This window comes from Canis lupus, chromosome 11 (assembly GCF_048164855.1).
Source record: "Canis lupus baileyi chromosome 11, mCanLup2.hap1, whole genome shotgun sequence".
Classification (NCBI taxonomy): Eukaryota; Metazoa; Chordata; class Mammalia; order Carnivora; family Canidae; genus Canis; species Canis lupus.
The window spans coordinates 51158918-51183984 of record NC_132848.1 but is presented as its reverse complement, the minus strand read 5'-3'; the positions used below and the strand labels follow the sequence as shown (position 1 = coordinate 51183984).

Genomic DNA, 25067 nt, shown 5'->3' with positions numbered 1-25067 from the left:
TGCGTTCACTTACTGTACTGAAGTCATAAACACGAGCTTTCAGAGGAGCCAACGATTTCTGCTTCTGTCTTCATCTGATTACGAGATCAACAGATGACTTTGTTCTAAAGCACACAGAGAACTCCCTGATCTTACAGGCTGGGGCACGGGGCTGGCTTTCATGTGGCCACTCTGCTGGGCCCTGCCCACCTCTTTGCCTCTACCTGGCATGACAAGAGCAAGGGAGTGGTCACTGTGACCCACACGCACAACCAGATGGGGATGGGGGTCGGGGTGGGGGGACATGCTATCTCCACACAATCTCCAAAATGCCAGCTTTTTTTGTCTAGGTCCCATGTCAGGTTCCAATGCCCTCTTAGGTCCTCCCGGACAGCAGCCTCACCCTATCCCACACCCTCCCAGTGCCCAAGGCACTTCCTGGGTCATGCACAAGGCCCCTTCTAATAGGTCATATGGGTCACCGGCTCCTCTCAGATCCCTGAAGGTACCGCCTGCAAAGCAGGGGACACAGCAGAACATAATATCCATTTGCTGGAACCAATTTCTTTCACCGTAATAGTCAAACCCCAAATTCCTCCTGGCTTTGAAATGTCAATATTCTTGTTTCAGTTCCACTTTGCTCTTTTAAATACTTGAAAAGGAAAAGCAAGAATTCAAATAATTAGAATACTTGCTCACTATCCATTAACCAAATCTTTGCACATGCATGTATATTCATTATACCACACATTCTAAATAACAGAGTACACGTGGGTATGTTTATACAGACATGCTCACATGTGAAGTAAAATGAAATAAAGACTATATAACTGCATAGGGTCTTGCCTGGCAAAAATGAGGGTTGGAACAGAACAGAACTTCAAGTTAGCTATCCTTTACCTAGAAATTTCTCCAAACATAATCCTCCATCCCTTTCTCCTCCTCTTAATTTTGTGAACCAAGAATTGGTCATACTCTCAGATTTTCTTTAAACAAATCAGGGCAAGATGTACAGAGTTCATCTGGCACTGAGCCGCCCTGACCTTTTTATTGATTGGTTGGTTGATTGAAAAGATTTTATTTATTTATGCACGACACAGAGAAGCAGAGATCTAGGCAGAAGGAGAAGCAGGCTCCCTGCAGAGGGAGAAGCAGGACCCTGGGATCACGACCTGAGCGAAAGGCAGATGCTTAACCATTGAGCCACCCAAGCACCCTGAAACAATACATTTCTGTTCTAAGGCACCCAGTCTCTGGTTCTTTCCAAGGGCAGCCCCAGGAAATGAATGCAAATGTCAATCTTCTGAAATGGATTTTTTAAAAAATCCAAATGTAATCCTTTACATTTAGCTTTGATTTCTTCTTATTTTGGTACATATTTCTGGCTTATAGAGATCACCATAAATAACGATTCTGTAATTTACTTCTCTGATCTCAGTCTGTAACCAAGAAAGTAGGGATAATAAATGTACCTAGCTTGCCGAGGGTTCTAAGAGAGCGTAACAGGGAAAGCTCACGTAAACTCTAAAGTACTATAAGAATATAACGTTAATTTAATTCTATCATCTATCTCCTCTGCTATATCCTTTGGCTCTGTGTCATCCCAAAACAAGACTGGCACACCCCCCATTACTCTGTTAAGGAGCGTATGACAATACCGTGTAAGGCAGGCTCAGGCTCGGAGCCCAGCCCTCTGACCTGCCCTCTCCAGAGAGCCCTCTTGCAAAGCTGAAAGGTCCACTAGCACCCTTGGAGGACACTGTTGTTAAATCCACTGTGAACTGACCAGCTACAGTCCCTTTTTCCATCTTGTCCAGGAGGATGATATCAGAGACTTTCAATGGCTTTGCTGGAATAAAGACACATAATGCCTGCCTCATTTCTCTGCTCTACTGGTCTAGAATGGAAGTTAATTGGCTCTGAGTGATTACCATTTCCCCCTCAAGTGTCGACAAGCTATCTTCTTATAAAAACTTCTAGATCTGGCTCTTACAGCATCTATCTCCAAGTATCCCAAATCCCCATATTCTATATTTTTGCACATGAGGGAGCTACATGCTGGATTTTTAGGAGCTTTACATAACAGTGATGCTGGCCCCACATCCGAGACTCAGTGCCACTGCTTGGCCATCTGGCTGGGGCATGGGTATAACCCAGACTGCCAAGTGAGCTTTATTAAATGTAATTCATTAATTTCCCTCCCTTGGATTCCAGTTCAGCTCTTAGTGGTTTCTGAGCTAGTCTCTGTACTTCTAAGAGTTTTCCTGTCTTTTCCCGTCGGGGAAAAGTTAGAGACAAAATAACAGCCTTGCTTTTTGTCACTGGTTAACACAGTGCTTTTTCATCCTGTCTGTGCACCAAAAACAAACAAAGTGCCCCTGAAAAAGGAAGCCTCGTGCACTGTGGGTGGGAATGCAAACTGGTGCAGCCACTGTGGAAGACAGCATGGAGGTTCCTCAAGAAGTTAAAAACAGAACCATTCTATGATCCAGGAATCACACTACTGGTATTTACCCAAAGATACACAAAAACACTAATTCAAAGCGGTACATGCACCCTGATGTTTACGGCAGCATTATTTACAATAGCCAAGATATAGAAGCAGCCCAATATCCATCGACTGATGAATAGATAAGGAAGGTATGGTGTATATATGTGATGGACTATTACTCAACCATAAAAAAGAACGCACTCTTGCCATTTGCAACAACATGGATGGAGCTAGAGAATATTATGTGAAATAAGTCAGAAAAAGACAAATACCATATGATTTTACTCATATGTGGAATTTAAGAAACCAAAGGGAAATAGAGACAGAGAGAGAGAGAGAGAGAGACCGAGACCAAGAAACAGACTCTTAACTCCAGAGTATAAACTGATGGTGGCCAGAAGGGAGGTGGGTGGGGGGACAGGGGAAAGAGGGGGTGGGGATTGAGGAATGCACTTGTCATGATGAGCCCTGAATAATTAAAAAAAAAACAAAAACTTAAAAACAATAAAAAAAAAAACCCCCAAGACCCCTGGATCTTGCCCCACACCTCATGAACTGGACTCTCCAAGGGTGAGGCCCAGACCTCTGTCTTTTTTTTTTTTTTTTTTTTTTTAAAGCTTTGTAAGTGATTCTGACATGCAGCTTGGTTGAGTCCCTTTGTGTAAAGGAGCAGTGAATCCCTTTCTTCCTTCTTTTCCTTAGTTTCAGAGAGCCTTTTTGTGGTTTAAAAGCCTACTTAGGGGCCTATCATTGAGTTGTTCTGGATTTGGCTTCCTCTGCAGCTCATGCTACATACTGGCATTCCTTCTCAATTTCATGCCCTCCTTTCCTTATTTGGTATTAGCCTTTATGAATGGGGATACCCAAAGGCTCAGTGGGAGCCACACTGGTTTCCCCTGGTGTCAGCTCTGAAAGGCAGTGTAGTTCAGTGGGTTAGCGCATGTTCTCTGCGGCCAGCCGGCCTGGGTTCCATGCCTGATTCTGTCTGGCTCTGCAACCATGGGCAAATCCTGCCGTCTCTCTGTGCTTTAGTTTCACTACCTGTGAAATGGGGATGTTAGTAGTCCTCCCCCTATATTTGTTATAAGGAGTTCATGAAATAACACATGTAAATGGTGAGAGTAAATGAAGAGCGTTGCTTCCTCATCAAGATTTATCACAACTGTGTGGTTAGAACAAACAGCATTGTCTTTGGGATGCTCCTTGAGAGAGAGTTCTATTTGATCTCAGTTCACAGAATAGTCCCTGTTTCACCAGGGCACCTTGGGTGTGTTGTGTCCCTTGCTCTCAGACTCTAGAACTAAGTCTGCTCTCAAAAGCTAAGAGCCAAATGTGTGAGCTCCACCGCTTCCCCAAAGAACATTCCTGATTTTTTGTTTTTGTTTTTGCCTTCCTGCCCATTTTTCTTTCCTCATTTTCACAGATATTATATTTTAGAGTATGTACTTTATACCCTGGTGGGCCATCTTCAAACTTTCTAGAATAAAGATTAAAAAAAAAAAAAGGATACAAATTTTATGTTTAGTGGTGCTGGCAGTGATGTCATAGCTTCTCCGTAATGAGCAGGGTGTGTGTGCGTGCCGAGGGAGCCTGGGGAGCATGGAGAGCTGCTAGAGACTGAGGCACAGGGGGACCTCATGCCTCACCCGTGATGCCATCTTCAAGAACAAGACCCAGGGTTTCTAGGCCTTCTGAATGTCCAGGAAATGCTCCAGATACATTTTCATTTAGATCTCCTAATTTCTCAATGTTTCAACTAATTCAGTTAAAAAAAAAAAAAAAAAAAAAAGGTAGCCTGGCTGAAAGGGTCACACAATCTCCAGCCTGTGACTTCTACTCTAGTTGAGTTGCTTCCACCTTTTAGGGGTAAAGAAAATCAAGACCCATTGCTTTTTAAGCACAAATGATTCAGTTCATGGCATTTAAAGATGGGGAGCCACTCGGTTTTTGGCCATTCACTGGTTCAAAGGAGAGAGCATCATGGGAACGTGGTGTTGCTGGCATGAGTTGCTGAGGAGCCACCCAAGCCTCAGGTGGTAGTCTCAAGTGCCCCCTCCCCTATAATCTGGTCGACTGCCTTTTGTCTAAACCACTTCCGAGGGAAAGTTGCTTTACTTCTGAGGCAGTCTGTATACACATATTTTTACAAAGGACCAAGTCCCTCAGACTACCAGGCCTTCTGAATGAACCTCCACAGCTGAGTTCTAACAAAGCAGCTGTTTGATGAAATCCAACAATTTCCACTCTCTCCTTGTCTGCTCATTATTGTTTGCTAGACTATAAAAATTATGCATTTTCACAAATTCCATTTGAAGAGTTACTTTGGGAACGCTTTTTTTTTTTTTTTAAGATTTTATTTATTTATTCATGAGAGACACAGAGAGAGGCAGACACAGGCAGAGAGAGAAGCAGGCTCCATGCAGGGAGCCTGATGTGGGACTCGATCCCAGGACCCCGGGATCATGACCTGAGCCAAAGGCAGATGCTCAATCCCTGAGCCACCAAAGTCCCCAGACTTTGGAAACTCTTGCTAACTGACACCAACCTCCTCCCTCATACCCAGCAAACACTGCAGTGATCCCAGGAGTTCAGCCAGCTACAATTTGTCTATGAATGAGCAGTCAATAAGGGGTCTGCAGAACTGCCTCTCCAGGATTTCTATTACAGGGGAGGGTGGGTATCCCCAATATAAAGAAGTTGTTACCAAACTCTGTACACTTGTTATGGTGCTTTTTAAACAAAACTTCACAGAGACTACCCGAAAGTTGGGTTCATTTGTAAGGCAGTGCCAACTAGAAACCCATGGAACTTTAAAGGGAGAACCCAAGACACAATTCCCTGGCATTTCCTGCTAACACGGTCAAGTGGGGAACTTGTCAAGGTGATTTTCAAGTTGTTGTACCTCTTAATTCTACAGCTCAATTATTTTAAGTAAAACACTTCAAGCAAGCCTCTTAACCTGGGGGTCTTACTCCTAAAGCAGGAGTGGCAAATATTTTCCAAAGGGCCATATAGTAGATATGTGGGTTTCGTGAACCACAGGGTCTCTGTTACAAGCACTCCACTATGACGCTGTGGCTCAAGCAGCTGCAGACAAGACACAACTGCACCAGTGTGGCTGTGTTCCCAGTAAAGCTTTAGGTAGGAACGCTGACATTGAATTTCATGTAATGTTCATGTGTCATGAAACATTCTTCTTCAACCATATTAAGAGAAATGTAAAAACCACTCTTAGTCTGAGGACTGCACCAAAAGAGGCAGTGGGCTGGATTTAGCCTGGGGGCCAGCTGGCCAAGCCCTGTGCTAGGGACTGGAATTCAAGGCTCCTGTGAACCTTATAGAACACAATATAGGGTGTTGGGCTTATGGAAACATTTTTCTGGGAAGAGTTGACGGATTCTTGAAGAAGTCGTGATCTGATTGCTAAGACCACAGATTTGAAAGTTTCCCCTTGTGCAAAGCCTGAGTCTCTCTAAGGTCTGAGAACTCTGAGGAATCCACCTAGGGGAAGACACCCTGACAAGCATTCTCAGGACCTGAAATGTCCCCTTTTGTTTAAGTCCCTTAGACCATGGGAGTTCCCAACACGGGATGTTCCCTCTGGGGTGGTAAGTGTTCGGCAGAAAGGCTGAAGCGACCCTATGAAAATGATTGGGAAAAGTCCCTTGGACTCAGACTTTGGATCTGAGCCTCTTTCCAGAGGGTTCTTTTAAGACTAGGTGAAGTCATTTGTATCAAAGCTTTCTACAGACAGCACTTTTTCATTCTTTTTAGGGCAGGAGGTGTTTCTGTGCAGCTCCAAAGGGTGGCGCTTATTATACCTGCTCAAACCCTCCCAGCCCACCACCGTCCCAGGCCGGCCAAGGTTCACAGAGAAGTACACTTTGTGACTACCTGCCTCTAAAATTTGATAATCAATGTGCAATGCATACATTTCAGCCAAGAGTCATTCTGGGCCATGTGGTGAGGGACAAGTCCTCACCACCTGTGCGGGGCACACAGGTACTTGATGACATTCAGTGTGGAGTTTATAAATGGCCTGGAGGTGCCTCTAAGTGCCCTGTGAATCTTGGCTCCCCAGTGAGGCAGGGAGCACCCTCTACCACTAGCAGTGCCTGGCTCAGAACTGGGGACTCGCCAGCTTCAGGTTAATTCCGTGGACCTTGCTGAGTCCCCAGAGGATGGCAAGGAGCAACAGCTTTGCTCAGAAGGTGAGTCCGCCACCCCCTTGGATGGGAAATAAGAGTAAAAGAGGGTCCATTTCCCTCTCAAATGCTATAAAGGACTTCTGAAACCATCCCTGAGGCCACAAGGCCTCCATTCTGCTAAGGAGTCTGGTGCTGCTATGTGGGGAAGGAAACACCCCTTCCTGGGGAACCATCCTCAACCTAGGCTGGTCCCCCTCATACATCTGGGCTGCCCCGTGCCTCTTCCCTGGGACTCCTTAGAACTAGGGCGAAGTAGTGACATGCTGGGCATCTCTCTCTTGTGTTCCTAGCTTTGGCACTGGGCTCGGCACACCTCTTTCTGCATGTGGAAACGTCATAAAGCTCATGCATGGAGGCTCTTCCAGGTGCTGGGGACTGCACTCAATGCTTCACCCACCTGATTCACTCAAGCTCACCCCCACCCTAGGGGGCAGGCTGTGCTGCCACAGCCCCCACGAGAGGGATCATGAAACAGCTTGCCCAAGGTGCAGCCAGGACTGAATTCAGATGTTCTGGCCCCAAGGCCAATGTCCCTGAAACGTACCTTCCTGCTGAGGACTCCAGCCCGGAGCCCAGCACAGGTACCCAGTTCAGTGGCTTCCACCTGTAGTCTTGTTGCTATGTTACAAACACCTGCATTCTTCCCTGTGTCCCTCACAGTCCAGGAGATCGCCATCCCCACTATACTTTTTTGGGTTCATTTCTTAGACATTAGGGTGATGAAGGGCATAGCCCTTCAAAATGTTCTATTATAACAAGCAGTAAGAAATACATTTTGTATATAACCTAGTGGACCATCCCCTCATCCCAGGGGGATTTTTCCCAGCAGTTCCGGGAAAGATTCAGCAAACTAGACCTTACCTGCATTGCATTCTGGGCTCTAGTCTGGTGTTCTGTTTATTCTGTTCTATTCTACTGACGCGACCCAACCCCACCTCACCCTACCCTATCTTATCCTATCCTATCCTATCCTATCCTATCCTGCATTAAAATAGTTTTCTTCACCTGATGTGTTAAATTGATTTTTACAACCCACTGCTGGAGAGACCCCAAAGTAGGGTAACAGGGTACCCAGTAGGGGTGTGGGGAACTGATAACACGTGGAGAACCCAGAATGGATATCCAGGAATAAACAGCCGAGGAGGAGACAGTGTCCTGCGTGCTGTGGCTCGCCCGAGGCCTGAGCGCCCCAGCTGGGCTCTGCACCGAGCCGGCCCCACGCAGGACGTGCAGCAGCAGGACCTGTGCCCGATCAGGAGCCCGGGTCTCTGGCTGAAAGTGGGCAAGCTCACGGTGGCAAAGCTGGCCCCGTCCACTTCTCACTATGGGGTCCTTTCTCACGTAGCATCTACTTCTCGAAGCAGTGTCACTGTTGACAGCTGTTGGGTTCAGCTCTTCTAGGGATACCTTTTGGTGCCCAGAGAAGCTTTCCAATATGGTCTTGGCACAAGCTCTGTTCCTCCACTCACCAATCCCACCCCCACCTTATTTATGAAAATGTTCTAGATAGAAATCAGTTCTCTTGGCTGGGATTTATTATTGCTCTGCCTGCTGGCTTTGAAACGGGGATTGTAAACACTCTAATATATGCCTCTCAAGTCAAGATGAGGTCACCTACCTCTCTTACCGTTCAACAATTTCAGGTTTCCTAATGCAGGATCTTATCACCCCCCAAGTTCCCAGGCAGACACTGGAATAGCTCTTGGGCCATAAAAGGTGAGGAGAGAATTTGGAGATGGAGCTGAGACAGAAATATTCTCTGGAAAAAAAACTGTCGATCCACAGAATTCATTCATTCGCTCACCCCACGCACATACACTGAATGCCTGCTGACTGCCAGGAGTTATGCTGAGGGCACAGCTGTGCACGAAACAGATAAAATCCCTCCCCTAACAAATTAACCAGAGCCGGCTAATTGTTGGTGTTGGGTGACGAATACACGGGGATTCTCTCTACTTCTGTAAGTGTTTGAAATTTTCCATGGTTAAAAAGTTAAAAATATAATTCCCAAGTCTCAAACACATGACGCTGAGTGAAAGAAGCCAGACACAAAAGAGCACATACTACAAGGCTCCATATATATATATTAAACTCTAGAAAAGCCAAACCTACTCTCCAGTGACAGAAAGCAGATCAGGGACTGCCCGGGGCAAAGGGCACCTGGGAACCATTTGGGGTAGAGATGTCCTATATATTCACCGCGCTGCTGGTAACACGGGTGCACCCATTTGTGAAAATGCATCACAACACACGCATTAAATGGGTGGATTTTATTCTATGTGAATTTTATTACAATAAAGTTGACTTCAAAGAAGCTCCAATCCCTGCCCTCATGGAGCTAGAAGACACTGTAGGCATTACATAAGTCCCACATTTTACAGGAAGGGAGCAGAGAAATTCAGGGACTTGCTCCGCATCTCACAGATACAGAGACCAGCACCCAGCCCTGTCCTCACTGCCTGTGGTACCAGGTGAGGGCTCAATTCTGGAATCTCATGTTTTGGAGCGACTGTATTCTGAATCATTTAGTGGAACACTCACATCCCAGGTGCCTGAGTACCTGGAGCCTGAATCTGCCCTGCCTCCCCAGGAGGACCACCAGTCCTGTGGTTTCCAAACACTGGTAGAGATGCCGGGAGGAGGGAGTCTGGCCCAAGCCCCAAGTCAAGGTCTGCTTTATTTCCCAAGTCATCACAGATGATAAGTCCCACCACAGGCTTATCTTCCCATCTCCCTACTTAAGGCAAGTATCGTATCTCACCGCCCCAGCCATTCTCGACCTTCTTCCACACCTAGCTGGGGCTCGCACACCTGAAATACTCCACTGACATTCAAGCTCTGCGCTCTAAGAAATGCCCTTTGGGGGTGGAGTAGGTCCCAGAGAAAAGCAGCCAGAATCACGTGGAGGGTCAGAGTGCTGAAGGCACATGAGCCAGGCCTCCTCACTCTGAAAAGACTGACGTTGAACTGTAATGATGGGTCACATACCTAATGTGTGTTTGTCAAATCCCAGAATTCTGGAATAATGTTTGAATGTCAAAGGTTAGGCCAAATCCAATTCTGTTACCATCTGCTGCCCCGGCACAAACAGTGGGGGTGTAAACAGGGCACCGATCCCCCCGTGGCAAAGCTGGGTTTCCAAGAGCTTCTTTTTTCCGTGACAGCCAGCTGTGCCCCTGGGGATTCAAAGTCCTGGACGTGGAGGCTGGTGTGCGTGGGGAACACGGTTGGCTTTCCGTGCAAGCTTCCCTTGATGCCTGTACCCTTCAAAGACCAAATGCTGGCCGGAGGCCTGGAGGCCTGAGGCCCTCCATGGGGAAGGCATGAGGTTCACTCCGCTGAGTGAACTCCTCATACCTTGGATGAGGTTCTAGCCTCTGGAACCTCGGATGCCCGGTATCCAGCCTCTGACTGCTGGCCCTCCGCTCCAGGCTGCCAGACCCTCGGTTACCCTCTTCTGCAAGAGAGGGGCAGGAGGGTGCTGCTCATGCAGCAATGTGGTCCCACCCAGGCAGGGCCGTCTATGAGATCACGGGTGGGCAGTGGCTCCCATGGTCCACAGAGGCCCTGCCTGCTGGCTTGTCTACAGGAGCTCTCTTCTGCATTCCATCTCTCCTTCCTCTCCTCTAACCCCAGGAGGCAAGCCTGAGAGACTCCGTCCCCAAGTCAAGTCCTGGATTTGACACTACACTGGTATTCCTCAAGGACTTCCTGCTGCCCGAACTCCTCAGGATGGTAACCTTAGGGTGATAGAGGGTTCTTTTTTTTTTTTAATGATTTTATTTATTTATCCATGAGAGACACAGAGAGATGCAGAGAGAGAGGCAGAGACACAGGCAGAGGGAGAAGCAGGCTCCATGCACCGGGAGCCTGACGTGGGATTCGATCCCGGGTCTCTAGGATCCCGCTCTGGACTGAAGGCGGCGCTAAAAGGCTGAGCCACCGGGGCTGCCCTGGGGGGTTCTTTACTTCCTATATGAGCCAGCCTCCTCTGCAGCTTCTCAGAGGGCAGAAAGTATGTGCTCTCCAAATTCCTGCTGAAAATTCTGAAAATTGCTGATTTGAACCCCGTCTTTTTTTTTTTTTTTTTAAAGATTTTATTTATTTATTTGAGAGAGAAAGAGAGCTAGTAGAAACAGGGGGAGAGGCAGAGGGAGAGAGAAAGGGAGAAGCCGACTCTCTGCTGAGCAGGGAGCCCAATGTGGGGCTCAAATCCCAGGTCCCCTGGATCATGACCTGAGTTGGAGGCAGAGGCTTAACCGACTGAGCCACCCAGGCGCCCTGAACCCTGCCTTTCCCTCCTTTCCCCCAGCACCTCTTCCCTAAAGGTTGTCTCTCCCTAAACCTTTCTGGCTTTCTCTGCCAAGAGATCCAGCTCCTCTGGAGGACCTTCCCCCCTTCAAACAGACATAGCCTGCAGGTCCCACGCTCCCTGGTAGGTTGTGCGTTAGCTCAAGTGCTGATGGAGTGGGGAGGACATGAAGTTCAATATACACCAGTTTGATGAACCCATGACGGCAAATCCCAACCTAACAGCTGTGAAATCATAGATGAAAACTTCGGAGCTTATAGAAATGCCCAACCCAGCCCAGCCCAGGGCTCAAATTCCTCCCCTGAGGTGATAGGTGGGGGCACCAAACTGACGTGCAGGTCGGGCCACAGGAATGCTCCTGCAAACACGGTTCTCAGATGGAGAAATCTCTTCTGCAGAGTCAAAGATGCCCCACTGAGGCTGTGTAGCTTAGAAATACTTGGGAACCTGCTGTGTTCACAGGGCCATGGCGTCATCAGGCTGCCACCACTTTAGGGCTGGGCTGCAGGGTTGTGCTCAGCAACAGCCCCGCTGAGAAAGAAAGAAGGCAGAAGAAGTAAACTCATACAGTTCAAGGGGGCCAGACCCTTGGGGTTCCCCAAAGGCCATTAGAATGGCTGGGTCCATCTCTGCCTTGCTGTATCTCCGGGCTCCCGGTGCCCACCTCCTCATCTCAGAACAGGGGCAGGGCCAGAATTAAACACCAGAAGTCTCTGGGCAGAGGCTGGAAGGCGCTCTCTGCCAGGCCTCACCTGCTCTTCTTCCCTGCGATGGCAGCTTCCCTGACCACATGGTGTAATCCCCATGCGAACCCCTGGCCTCTCCAGGAGCTGTGCCCTGTCCGGCCCCTTGGCCTTAGAGCCCCGGGGTCTCCAGCACTATCAGCGTCAGCACTGTGGCAGCACCTGCTGTGCCCAAGGGCTGTGCTGACCACTCCGCACCATTTGCTTTGCCCTCCTCCCAGCCATTCAGCATAGGCGATATCACTATCCCCGCTCCCCGGATCAGCGGCCCGAGGCCCTGACTCTCCTGCAGCCTGGCCACATCTGATCCCACAGCCTGGCCTCCTGCAAGCCTTAGCTCTTGGTTGCTGGGATGAGGGGGGAAGCAGAGGCTTCGTCAGGCTGGGTGCGGGTGGAGAATGGAGAGGGGAGCTAACACTCCTAGAGATCTACATGTTTGGCTCATCCTGTTCATAATTCTATGAGTATTTTTCATCCCCATTTTATAGCTAAGGACGTGGGGCTCAAGGAGGCCAGAGGTCTGGGGGTAAAGTGACTCCCCAGGCCCACGTGGCTATCCTGCAACAGCAGGTGTATTCCAACCCAAGCCTCTCTGTGGTCAGAGCCGGTGCCCGTCCACTGTACCATGTCACTACCTAAGCCAACTGCCAGAAGCAGGCTCCTGGACACTTCCCATGCCCTCCAGGCCCAGACCGGTGTCCCGGCTCTTGGTGGGACCGTGCAGCCTCTGGGAGGCTAAGCTCTCTCACTCTGCCATGGACACAGTGCAGGGGGATGCCCTGACTGACGTCTATAGGAACCGGCCAGGCCCCGTTCCTGCTCTGCCAGGTGGAGGAGGAGGTCAGCCTGCAACGGTCACCTGGGGCTCCGTCTTCACGGCGCACACCATCAGGTGGTGCCTGGGGCAGGGGCCTCGCTTTGGGGGAAGGGGCGGCCCGTCCGGCAGGGCTCCTCCTCAGGCTCCTAGGTTGGTGAGGTTGTGAGGGTCTCCTGCCCACTTCCCGGTTTTCTCTCAGCACAGCCCGGTCATGCAGGAGCATGCAGGGAAGGCCTCCCTTGAGGGTCCCGCCATGCAGTGTGGATGGCTGGATGGAAACGGATCATGAGGTTGAAAGGGCCTCCATGTCACCGGGCCTGAGGGCTCACCTACCTGGAGAGACTCCCCATTCTGGAGGCCTTACCTTAAAGAGGGACACTCACACTGACGCAAACTTGAAAAAAGAGAACACGTACACAAAGAGAAGTTTACTTGGCCAGCATTTCCCTCATTGCCCTTGGCTTTCACTGAGGAGAGCTAGCTAGGTTCCTGGGGAGGCAGGGCTCTCCCTCCTCCACTGGCCTCCCCCACTTCCAGCGCTAGAGCCCTGGGAGCCATAATCTCCGAGCCTCATGTTTTTTGGCAGGAAAGGAGCATCACACAGGAGAGAGGCCCAGAGTGGGACAACACCTCCAAGACCCGCGTGGTCAGACGATGCTGCCCAACCTCACGGAACACATCACTCCGGCCCTCTCTGGTGCCCAAAGGTGAGCGCACCAGGAATGCAAAAGCGGATCGTGCTACATTTATTGACTACATGACGATGCCACCACCTTGGATCGACAAACCCAGTGGAACAGGCGGATGGATTCTATGCTTGGAGATTGTTCCTAGCATCAGAGGCCTCACCTCCAGCCTCACTGGCTTTTCCATTCCCCGCCCCCCCCCCCCCAACCTGCTGCCATGTGCCCTTGCTCTGAGGCAGGCCACCTCCAGAGACGGATGTGAACCCATCATGATACCAAGCCTTTGGTCTGGTGTTGACGGCTTGGGCAGAGTCAGTTGGATCCGTGGGTGGCTACATGGTGGACAAAAGGAGTATAAAAGGGAAAACGAGGGAGGGAGAGAATACAAGAACGCTGGCAGGATGAATGACAGGGAATCTCCACGCAGAAGCAGAGGCCACTGATCATGTCCCGGGGTGGGGGTTAGTGCAAACGGGCGTAAATCTGCAGGCAGGCACCCCGGACTACTGACAGCTGGTGAGCCAGGGCAGGGTTAGACAGGGAGGCTCAGGCGCCAGGGAGCAGAAATCTCAGCTTAGCAAACATCTCAAGAAGGCAAAGGCCCGGAGGGGACAGGAGCCATCCGAGGTATGCGAGGGAACTGGACTAGAGGCCAGAGGCCAACTGCAAATCTGGACAGTCTGGTGGGGGAGCTCTTTGGAGGGGCAAGGCTTCCTACAGAGAGGATGGAAACCAGGCCCGGGAACTTGCCTTATCCTCAGCCCCTGTAGGGGTGATCGAGGGTGATCGAGGCACCCCTGCCTTTAGCTGGACCGGCCCCAGGCAGTGGGCAGGTTTGCTCTCCCACCGCAGGCTCTACTGTGCAGAAGCTTCATCCTAGTGGTGGCGGTGGCAAGAGTCGGAGCTCCAGAAAATGTGCCACTCTGTCTTGGCTCTTCTTAAGCTCTGGCCTGGATGACGTGACTTCACCCAGCCTCACGCCCAGTACCTCCCGCCAGACAAAACCAATTCCCTCCTGAATCAGACAAGCAGGACACGCCCCCAGGTCCTTAGATTCAGTGTGTCAAGTAAATTCAATGGGGTGGTCACTATCCAGCTGTTTCCTGAGGGGGACGGTGGCATTTTGGTGGTGATGTCAACGGGCATGGGTGGGGAGCAAGTGGAGCTAGCCCAAGACAAAGGAGCGCCAGAGCTCCCTCGGGGGCCCAGGTCTTTGACTGAATGCCTGGGGGCTTGGGGCATGAGATTATGGGGGTGTCTGTGCCTCTGGTTTCTCTGCCCTCCACCACCAAATTGCAAGGCTGCTGATGTTGCTCACATACTTGTCCTCTCCTTTCTCAAGGAGTCTGTCCCTAAGATGCAAGAACTGCACGCCGTCCCTGGCGACTTAGAAGGCACTATCCTGCCCACTTCTTCCCACAGTCAGGCTCCAGACCCACTTTCCTTCCTCCCTCCGTCAAAATCTTTCCTTTTAGCTCTCCTCAAAAGGCATCTCATGTGCCCTAAAGCTTCGGGACACCTTCAGCCCGAGGACAGCCTGTCTTGTGATGGAATCCCTGCCCTGTACACGGGGGACAACTTCTGCGGGACCTACTTCAGCCCCCCGTGTCTCTCCAGTGACCTCTTGTGGGAGCCCACCTATTTTGCCGGTGGGTACCTCGCCCTGCTTATGGAGCGGAGCCCTCTCCTCAGCTGTGATCTGAGCCAGGCGGGTACTCAGGGTTGATCCTGAGTTAATAAGAGGCGGGTAGTGGCTTCTACAAACCTCGTGTGAGTTCCACATGGGTCCTGAGAGGCTTTCAGTATGCTTGTCACTGTGGTGGGCTTTAATTCAACTTAAAATTCATTTCTGTTGTATACGAGCCCACAGAGGACTCAGGGTGGTACCACCAACATTCTTCAGAAAAAAGCGTTCAGCCTAGGGCCTGACTCGGGACACCTTTCCAACCTGCTAATGAGATGTAGACTGTTCTTTTCTTTTCCATTTTGATACTTCTCCAGAGGGACATCTCTAGGAAATACATGTGACCAGATACCTAAATACTTGACCAGATACCTAAATAACTTGAACATTAAAGACCTGTAGCTGAGAACTCTGTAAGGGTCAACCAGTATTTAGCCTGAAATGTGACCAGAAAACATCTCTTCGCGCAATGTCAGTCTCCTTCCTTATCCTTCCTTCAGATGTTCTAACTCTCTCTTCCAAACGGAATTTAAACCAGCTGGATAAATGCCCTCCCCCCAACTCCCAGTAGCATCCAGGATTACTCTGGAGGTCTGTGGGGTCGAGTAGGAACATGCACAGAACATGTGCAAAGCAGGGATGAAATCAGTCTTTGGGAACGCTGACTCAGCTCGACATCCTTGGGAGAGCCTGGACGGCCCCTGCCCTTACCTTTTGCCATCCTCCCAGGTCACACCCCAGGAAGCCTGTCCTGAGCCCCTGAGAAAAGGCAGCAGGAAGAGTCCTGCCCTCTGGTCCCAGGTTGGGGGCTCGTGAGAGGCCCAAGGGAGGGAAGCACAGGAGGAGAAGGAGGAGTGACTCCAGGAGGAGAAGGAGTCCCCCCTGGCCCCCAGGTGAGATTGACTCCTCATGCAAGGATGTACTTCTACTGCTGAGACCCTCTCCCACCCCGGCCCACAGGAGCGCCTGCCTGCACAGCTGGCCCGCCATCCCTGCCTGTCCGGGCTGGGTGAGGCCTGCCCACCAGCAGACTGGGTCATGGGTTGGCCTCCTGAGTCACTCTCCCCTCTCTCCCCCTTCCTTTGTGTTTGGTTCCTTCTCCAACCCGCAGGCCCACAGAAACCTCACACTTGTTCCTCACGCCCTTCCCTCATTCTGGGGAAGCCAGATATAGCTCAAAGGGTCACTCTTGTTTGCCCTTTCACTTGGCTCTGCGTTCAGAGAGAGGGTGACACCCCATGTGAGGGTGACAATCCCTGGTACTGCTAGGCCTTTGGGAAGGGCTTCTGGAGACAGGAGTTTCATGAGGCCCCTGAAATCTCAGAGCTCTCTCCTCTGCTGGATTTGAGCAATGTTCTGCCATCGGTTCATCCCAAAGAGAGACTCTTCTCCATGAACCCATACTTTAAAACTTCTTTGGGCCTTTTATCATAAAGCTCTTCCCTAATTCTCTGCTTCTCAGCAGAGACTCCCTTGCCTGCCTCTGCCACACCCCACGCCCTGCTGACGGTCCCCGGGGCTTCCCTGTGTTCTGGCCCCACACCCTGTGGGGGGGCTGCCCCCCCCCCCCCCGCCCCAGCCTGTCCAGCCTGCCCCAGCCCTCCAGGAGCCTAGCTGTGTGTTGTGTAAGTCATTTTGCAGACCTGCACAGGCCGATCAGGCCCTGCTCTTGTCCTGGGGCCCCATTCTCTACTTAAGCCCTTCTTCCCACTTTGCTTCAGGTTGATTACCTTAGACTAAACCCACAATAGCATTGTACCCTCAGATCTGAGTCTTTAGCTTTCTCCTCCTTCTCCACCTGGCCTCTGGTCTTCTACTTCCCCTCTCTTTTTCCAGGACACACTTAATCTTGTCCTTGAAGACCACTCTCAGAGACCCTTCAGTGGGGGGGGGGGGGGGGGAGGGGGGTGCAGGGCGGGGGGATCCTGCAAGCAGGATGGCACAGGGAGCCCTGCCCAGAGTCACAGCAGGCCCCAGGGCCGAGGGGAAGACAGATGGGTAGGGGCAGAGGTGATGTTAACAAAGAAAGAAGGTGAACCTAAATCTGGCCTGTGCCAAGCTGTGTGCCAGCCGGCGGAAATCATAAACACCAGAGGAGGAAGCAAATGAGGAACAGGGACCCAATCGAGTGTCCAGGAACAGTGAGCCTTCCACCTTCTAGTCTGGCCCAGGAGCAGGTCACGCCTTCAGCTGAGAGTTGCCTCCTACTTGGGGCATTTCTGAGAATCCCAGCACTATCAGTAATCGCTCCCCAGAAAACCTCCTGGAATACAATGGAATTCCTCTCAGATGATTCACAGAGCCCAGGAGGGTCCTTCCTGTCCTTAGACGTGAGGGAGGAGGGGGCCACCTGACAGAATGTGGAGTGGCTGAGGTTGACTGGATGACTTTGAGTCCCCCCCACGGGGGACCCCAGTTCCACCATTCTGGGGCTCCTGCCCCCTAGTTTCCCTATATCCCATCCCCCCCTGTGCTCCCAGTGTACTAGCCAGCTGGCTGCCCCAATTTTGGGTCTGAATGATTGCCTCGTCGGGCTACAAGCTAACAGACTTAAGATACTCCCCCTCCACGGGCACGCACACTCTAAGGACAGCACGGCTGCCCCTCTGCCCCCCAGGTCACCGCCAGGACACGGCCTCTGCTCTCTGATTCCTCTCGCCAACCGTGAGCCCCAACATGCGTTCCTGCAGCCCCCGGACGGGCATCACCGCACCAGGCCTGAGGACCTGGACCGAGATGGGCGCTGGGGCCGGAGAGGGGTCTGCAGGGACAGCACCGCGGATGAGGGTGCGGGGGCTCTCGGGACACAGCCTCTCACAGGCTCGGCCCGGGCCTGGCACAGCGGGGCCCTCCCAGGCGTCAGGCACCGGGTCGTACCCTCGCGCTCTACGCTAGGGCCGCATCATCACCCGGACTGTTGCTCTTACTTTGTACTCTTTAAATGGACTCAGTTTGTTTCTAAGGAAACCTCCCTTCTATGCCTACCAAACACGTTATGTAGCATTTGTAACTTTTGATCATAAGCAATCGACCGGTCTCTATTAAAATTAAAAAGTCTTCTTCTGTGTCCCATGTAAATCACGATCTTGGTTACGGCTACAGGTTATGTATTTTTAACACTAAACTCCTAGGGCCTAGGAAGACTCTTTGAGGGAGCGTCTCGGCTCCTCCTGCCCTTGCCGTTGGGGCTGTGAAAGGTGCCCCGAACCCCTCTTTCTACGCGCCCAGGCCCGACCCATGGTGTGGAATGAGCTCCGGGCCCTACTTACAATTCGAGGTTTGAAGGGCGGCTTGATCTTCTTCTGCTCCAGGAGCACCCAGTCGATCTCCTTGAAGAATGGGTGCTGCTTGATGGCGTCCTCGCCGTTCTGTGCTGCCACACAGCCCAGGCGCTTGTGGGGGTTCTTGGTCATGAACTGTGGGGAGGATGACACATGGAATTAGTGACAAAGGCCTGGAAGGGACAGGCTGCGAGGGAAAGATGGAAGTCAGCCAGGGCAACCTCTTTGGTACCAGCTCCTAAGCCTGTTTCCTGCGCTCCTGGGGGCTCTGCTCCCCACCCCCAGGGAACTCTTTTACTCTTGTAGAGAACTTACCATGTGCCAGCCGCCATCCTAAACCTAGCATACATACTAACTCATTTCATCCAAATGTGAGCCTCTGAGGTCTATCAATTGTCCCTATTTTAGAAGTGAGGTAGTTGAGGCACAGAGAGGTTAATGGGCTTGGCCAAGGTCAGTCAACAAGGTAGCATGCTGGAGTAGGAACTCAGGCTGTTACTAACTCCCCGAGTCCCCTCAGATTCTCCAGTCTTCTCATCAGGCCGACTGAGGTCTGATAAATTCACTTACACCAAGAGGTCAATGGTGGTCTTTGCCGAGGTAAGGAAAGAGAACCGGGGGGGGGGGGTGGGGGGGTGGGGGTGGGGGGGGTGGGGCGGGGGGGGGAAGGAAAGAAAAGAAAGAAAAAAGGAAAGCGGAGCAGATAGTCATGCTAAGGTAAATTATCAAAGACACTTCCTGCACTTCTCCTTTTCCTGGCCCCTGGCCCTCTCACTTTTTAAAAAATTTAATTTGTAATCTCTAGCATACAATACCCAGGTAGATCAACTGATAAAAAAAAAAAAACAAGAAAAGGAAAGGCTTATGGCTTCTCAATACTTGTCTGTAAAAACCACATTGATGTGTTTTATATTTGTTGGCTGCCGTCTCGTGAGAAGAGCCTCTGGCTTGGGGGCAGCTTCCTGAGATGTTAAAATCTGTATTTTTATCCGTGGCCCTGATACTTCCCCCACACCACCCAGGTGAGCTTATTCCTATTAAGTGAGTCAGTTCTGATGGCAAATAAGTTGAGTAGATGTGTACCATGTAGCCTTGAAAACACTCAGGGTTGGGAGGTGGAACTATTTCTGCTGCCACCCAAAGTAAGGGCAGAGGGGTGTGTGTGTGTGTGTGTGTGTGTGTGAGACACCTGTGTGCTAGAGACAGAGTTACATTTCACAGGGTGAAGGCTGAGAGTCTGTATTTAAACAAAGGAACTTAAGAGGACGAACCATAATCCAAAGGAAGAAATCTGTACTGATACAATTTCAGGCTTCATTAGCAAAGGAGATTTTCTTGGGTGGGGAGGGTCTCCTACTGACCCTTGCCTGGTGCTCTGAAGCCAAAGCACATGGATGCGCGATAGGGAGGGCCGCAAATAAGTGATGGAGTGGGGGCAGATTCAAAGTAGGAATGGTACCAAGGCACACTTCACCTTCCTTTTTTTTTTTTCTTAAAGATTTTATTTATTTATTCATGACACACACACACACACACACACACACACACACACACACACACACAGGCAGAGGGAGAAGCAGGCTCCATGCAGGGAGCCTACGTGGGACTCGATTCCAGGTCTCCAGGATCATGCCCTGGGCTGAAGGCAGCGCTAAACCGCTGAGCCACCCAGGGATCCCACACACCTCACCTTCCTAATCTAAAAGTCGGCAGAGGCTACCCCTGCTTTAACGCTCCTGATTCCCACCACCCACAGGATAAAGTCCACAGACTTTGGCACGCAGAAACTTCTCAGTCTGAACCCAGGCTACCTCGGCTGGCCTCCTGTATCCTTTCTTCCCCTGGTTGAATGCCGCTGTCCAGTCCCCATGTATCCTCTAAGAACCTGTCAAAATGCTGCCTCCTCTGTGAAGCCTCCCCAGATTTCCTCCTCTGTAGGTACCTGGGACCTCAGGTTTCTTGTTTATTTAAATTATAATTTGTCTAGACATCTTTCCCTTGGTGAGCGCCAGGATATGAGAATCATTCCTATCTTCCCAGCACCTGGTTCAGCACCTAGCTTCTATTGTGCACTCAGTACATCTAAATGATTAAATGGGGGGCTGAATGCTGGGCCTCGGAGCACAGTGTTTAGGAAGGAAGGCACCAGGGCTGGCACTTACTGTTGCACAGGTTGTGCACTACATGACTCTATGATGCAAATGGTCTCCTCTAGAGTTCTGCACCACTGTCATGTGAGTAGCTGCCCTTAGACACATAGCTCAGTGGCCAGAGTCATGGAAAACCTGGCCTGGCCTGAGAATCAAGGGACAATGTGAGGAAGTCAAGTGTTCCAAGGCCAAGGGAGTAAAGACTCTTCCTTACTTCCTTAGCTCTTCCTGCCCTTCCACTTCTGGGGAGGAAGTATCAGGGCTACTGATAAACATACAGGTTTTAACATCTCAGGAAGCTGCTCCTGAGTCCGAAGCTCTTCTTGCAGGGACGATGCCTTCTCTCAGAGACTTTGCCCTCGCCAACCATCTGACACAGGTGGAACCTCTAGCTTCTGAATCTTTGAAAGTCAAAGTTCCTGAACCTCTGTGCTAATGACAATTTGCACTGGATACATCTCTGTTGTGGGAATTGTCCTGTGCATCGTAGGATGTTTAGCAATGTCCCTGGGCTCCACCCACCAGATGCCAGCAGCAGCCCCCCTCCAAGCTGTGATGGTGAAAACATCTCCAGATGTTGCCAAATATCTCCTGGGGTGGGAACGGGGGTGCGGGGCTAGGGGGTGGGAGGGCAAAAATCACACTTTGTTGGGAAACACTGCTCTGGGTCATCCAAAAATGAAAGGGCCTTGCCGCAGTGCGGGCAGGGGGGCTCATTGGCTTGTTGGGCTGGTGTTCAGGGTCCCGGGCAAGTGAGTAGCTCTGCTGGGCTGGTGCTCTGGCTGCTTTGGGTGTTGCCTGCAGGCTTCTCCTTCGCCGGCCCCCCACATAATGCCTACTACATACTAGATGCTCACTGGCACTCAGTAGATGAGCGAATATACATTTTTTATTTGCTTCCTTTAGGATGCGTGGATGTATTTTTTTCTTTATTGCCCACCTTTGCCTGCTGGATGATGGCTGCTATACTCACCAATACTTACTTCGTGTGAGGTGTGATGCCTCGCACACTGGAAACCCTCAATAAACAGCAGGTCATTGAATTATTAACGGTGAGGGAGGGGGGGAGGGAGGCAAAGGGATATTGGTGAAGTGAGGGGAAGAAGGAAGGGGAAGAAAGCAAGAGCTGCAGGAGAGAACAGCATGCTCTGGTGTGGCACTTTCCAGAATGCGGTATATGTGCTCCCAGACACCGGCAGAATGATTTGACGTCTTTTTGCCCTTTTCCTATGATGATCTGTGTTACTTAGCTATGGCAATTGATACTTATTTTCTGTTTATGATATACAATTTCTTGGTAAAATATGTGTAATTAGGTAAATATCAGTAATTGATCGAAAGGACAAGTAAATCACAGTTGAGAGGCTACTTGGCTATGGACACCCGGTGAATGTGACGGGCCAAGTGCTAAACTTTGCAGCATTCTGATGGGCGACAGAAGCCAGGACCGAAGTCAAGGTTCTCACCTGTCACTTCAGTCCTGCCTCAACCCAGCTCAACTGCTCTGCTTACCTTCCCTGCACCTCACCTTCCACAGCTTTCCCAGGTAGACAGGGAGCTGCACTTACTGGCCCCGGTACAAGTGGCTATACGTTGCACAAACAGTCGTGCTGAGCAAGCACAAAGCATCTCACATGTGAGGGATTCTTTGTGGGGCTGGGGACAGTCTCTGTCGTATCTGAATCTGGCACAGCTGCACATGTCTTGAGGGGACACTTCTTTTCTGATCAGCTCTTCGGCCACAGAGATGCTGTCATGGACACAGGTGCACAGTGCCCACCTCCCTCTTGCCCATCAGGCTCCAGAGGGAGACGGGCGCAGGTGGCAGGGGAGGAGGCAGGGTCTAAGGCCCAGTGCAGCCTGGGTTGGTTCTGCTCCCTCTGAAATGTGGGAGCACACAGACTTGTGCAGGGCTCCCTCTCAGGAGACACAGACGTGTCCCGGTCCCACAGAAGGCAATTTGTGCCTCAACTCCCTGAATTGGCTGCCTGCATGCCTCCCATTCAGCCGCAGCAGCAGAGGTGGGTCAGAGAGAAGCAGTGGGGAGGAAGGGAGAGGGAAGGGGTGGCGGGGAGAGGGGGAAGACGGAGGAGGCCAGGGGAGCAGCGGGACTCACAGCTTTCAGGATGCTGACGGCCTCCTTGCTGAGCCACACGGGGTAGAGCACGTCATCGTGGAGGATGGACTCGAACAGGTCGTCCTCATTGTCGGCCTCGAAGGGCGGCTGCCCGGCCATCATCTCGTACATCAGCACCCCCAGGGCCCACCAGTCCACCGAGGGGCCGTACTCCAACTCCTGCAGGATCTGGTCGGGAGGCAGCAAGGTCAGGGCGCGTGGGGACGCCCGCCCGCAGCCGCCCTGGGCCGCGGGGACCATGGGGGCCGCGCCTCCCTTTGCAGCTTGGTCCCTGCACAGCGGAGCCCTGGCTCATAGGGCGGAGATGGGAAATCAGCCAATTTGGGGAAAAGTGAGCTTGGAAGGCATTATGCCGGGGCCTAACGATCACCGCTCCGAAGGCAACCCCGACTGTCTGCCCCCTGTGGGAATCACTCGCCGTCTCTTTGAGCAAAGGTCCTGACTTGAACTTGGGACCATAGAAAATGCCTGTGTATTTTGGACACTACAATTAGGGTCAGGGTAGCAAGATGTGGATTAAGAGAGACACAGGCGCGCTCTAAGTAGCTGAGCGCCGAGCCAGAAGATGAGCTTCCCGGGCACCTCCTTGAAATTGTCCCAACGTTGGATTCGCCTGAGCCCCCTGCTTTTGGAAAAGGAACTACAGTTAACAGATCTCCCCATCCTTTTGTATTTTGGCCACAAAGGATGCCTAGGCTTTTGGATATTCTGGAAAAAGACCCATCTCTGATGTTCCTCACCATTCCCATAAAACTTATTGACGAATCCCTTGTTTCGCTGCCTCATAGGCCCAGGCCTTCTCGTTTGATCTGAGGTATCCCCGCCATCCCCCCGCCCCCACGGTCAGAACATTCCCCCTACTGCAATAGCCCCCGTCAAATTGTCTCCTCGATCATCCGGTGGGCTTTGCCTTTGTCAATGGTCCCTACTCTTACCTACACTCTCAGTCTCCCTTGCTTCTTTTCCTCTGGCCAAAGGCATAGTCAAACTCATTTATGCTAAATGTGTTACGCACAACACATGACTTTGGAATACTCTGCCATCAGCTTCCTGCATAATGATGTATGGGGACTGCAGTTTTTACAAACTGAATCATGATTTCCACGTCTGGGAGGAATGCTACCTAAAGAAGCTGCAGAACCTTGTGAAAAGCAAGTAATAATCGCCCCAACCCTATTTTTTTCCTGGAGCACTGGCCGTGTGTTACTGTGCAAGACACAGAAGAACAGGCCAGGGTGTTTCTCTACCATTCCGAGTTGGGTGCTAAATTCTCTGGGTGATCGTGAACCATTCACTTGATTTTGTCATTAAATGAAGGTCAGATTCTCAGCTGAACCTCCTAAGATTAATTAAGGTGTAAGATTTTAAAAACACATTGCAAGATATAAAACTCTATAACTGGAAGTTGGTATGAAAACCGACCAAATACTTGGTCTCTGCGTATATATACAGGATGCAGCAGGTCAATGATATGTGTTTGGCTTGGAGTAGAAATAAATGCTGAGCTGGCCCCACTGCTAAGGAAGGGTTTGTGAAGTGAGGTCCGCATCCCATAATTATTTTCTCCTTTTATCAGAGCTGGATTAGGCAGGGTGCTGCCCATAAACACACAGAGGAGACGACTTCTCCAGGTTGCTCTCGGCTCTGTAATTCTACGAAGAATTTCAAAAAGTGAAGGTGAGAGAGGACAAGCATGGCTGAAGTGCATGTCCTAAAAGGGGTGTCCATCCAGGACTTTCCCTCAAAAGGCAAAGGCCACGTACAGTCACTTCAGCTTGAGGGATACCTCAGGCAGGTAACCTCTCAGGTAACCTGTCCAGAACAAGGCTCCAGCTCAGTTCTCAGATTTCTGGAGGGCAAGGGAGAAGGAGGCTGAACGTGAGTACTGGGATCTTCCATGGTCTCCTCAAAACACCCTTCTAGAGACTACAGACCAGAGATTGCTTGGGATTAAGTAAAAAGACTTAGGTGGACATCATTTTGAAAACAGTAAAAACACGCATGTTTTAGGAATCCTTTGAATTTAGAATGAAAAGAAATGTAAGAAAACACAGCCAACTTGGAATTACTTGGGTCTGGCAATCTGCTGAGACTTTTTGGTCTCTTAGCCCAGTGGTGAACACACGGTATCTGTAGGTCAGAGCTATAGGCTCTCCACTGTCCCGAGAAGCCAGTAATGCTGCTCTGTGCCAAAGTCAAAGCCAAAATCAGCGGCTCCTTTAATCATGAAAGATCTAGCACCCCACCTGGCTCACCATGGCCCTGCTGGTTTCAAGGGCATGGTTATCACCCACCTCTTCCAGAAAGCTTTCCCGAACTTCCCCAGCTTTTCTCTTCTGACATCCTAAGACCCTTTCCTGTACCTAAGAACTGCAGCCACTTTCCATATACTACCATGATTTTAGTGATTTTTTTTTTTCATGGTCAGATGTTTCCCCTGGGCATCTATAAGCTGCCAAGCGTAGGGGCTCTAGTATGCTTCTGGGCCCTGTGCTGTGACCAGGCCAATTCCAGTACTTGGGACACTGGCTGCCACATGTGCCCACTACGTGTCTCACTGGGTGTGTTCCCTTCTTTCC

General features: G+C 50.8%; 1 protein-coding gene across 3 annotated transcripts in view; it reads right to left on the bottom strand.

The window, feature by feature from the left end:
• The window catches only part of PRKCE (protein kinase C epsilon), a 487671-nt gene that overhangs the window by 8675 nt on the left and 453929 nt on the right, over positions 1-25067 (bottom strand). The window contains exons 13-15 of one of the 3 annotated variants that reach the window (XM_072768231.1): positions 22468-22656; positions 18190-18336; positions 12915-12944 (exon numbers count right to left, since the gene is read on the bottom strand). In XM_072768231.1, coding sequence (XP_072624332.1) covers positions 12930-12944; positions 18190-18336; positions 22468-22656 — 351 coding nt within the window. In that variant the 3' untranslated portion in view covers positions 12915-12929. Of the gene's footprint in view, positions 1-12914; positions 12945-16985; positions 17184-18189; positions 18337-22467; positions 22657-25067 lie in introns of those variants that run through there. The other 2 variants (XM_072768229.1, XM_072768230.1) reach the window with 2 other exon arrangements.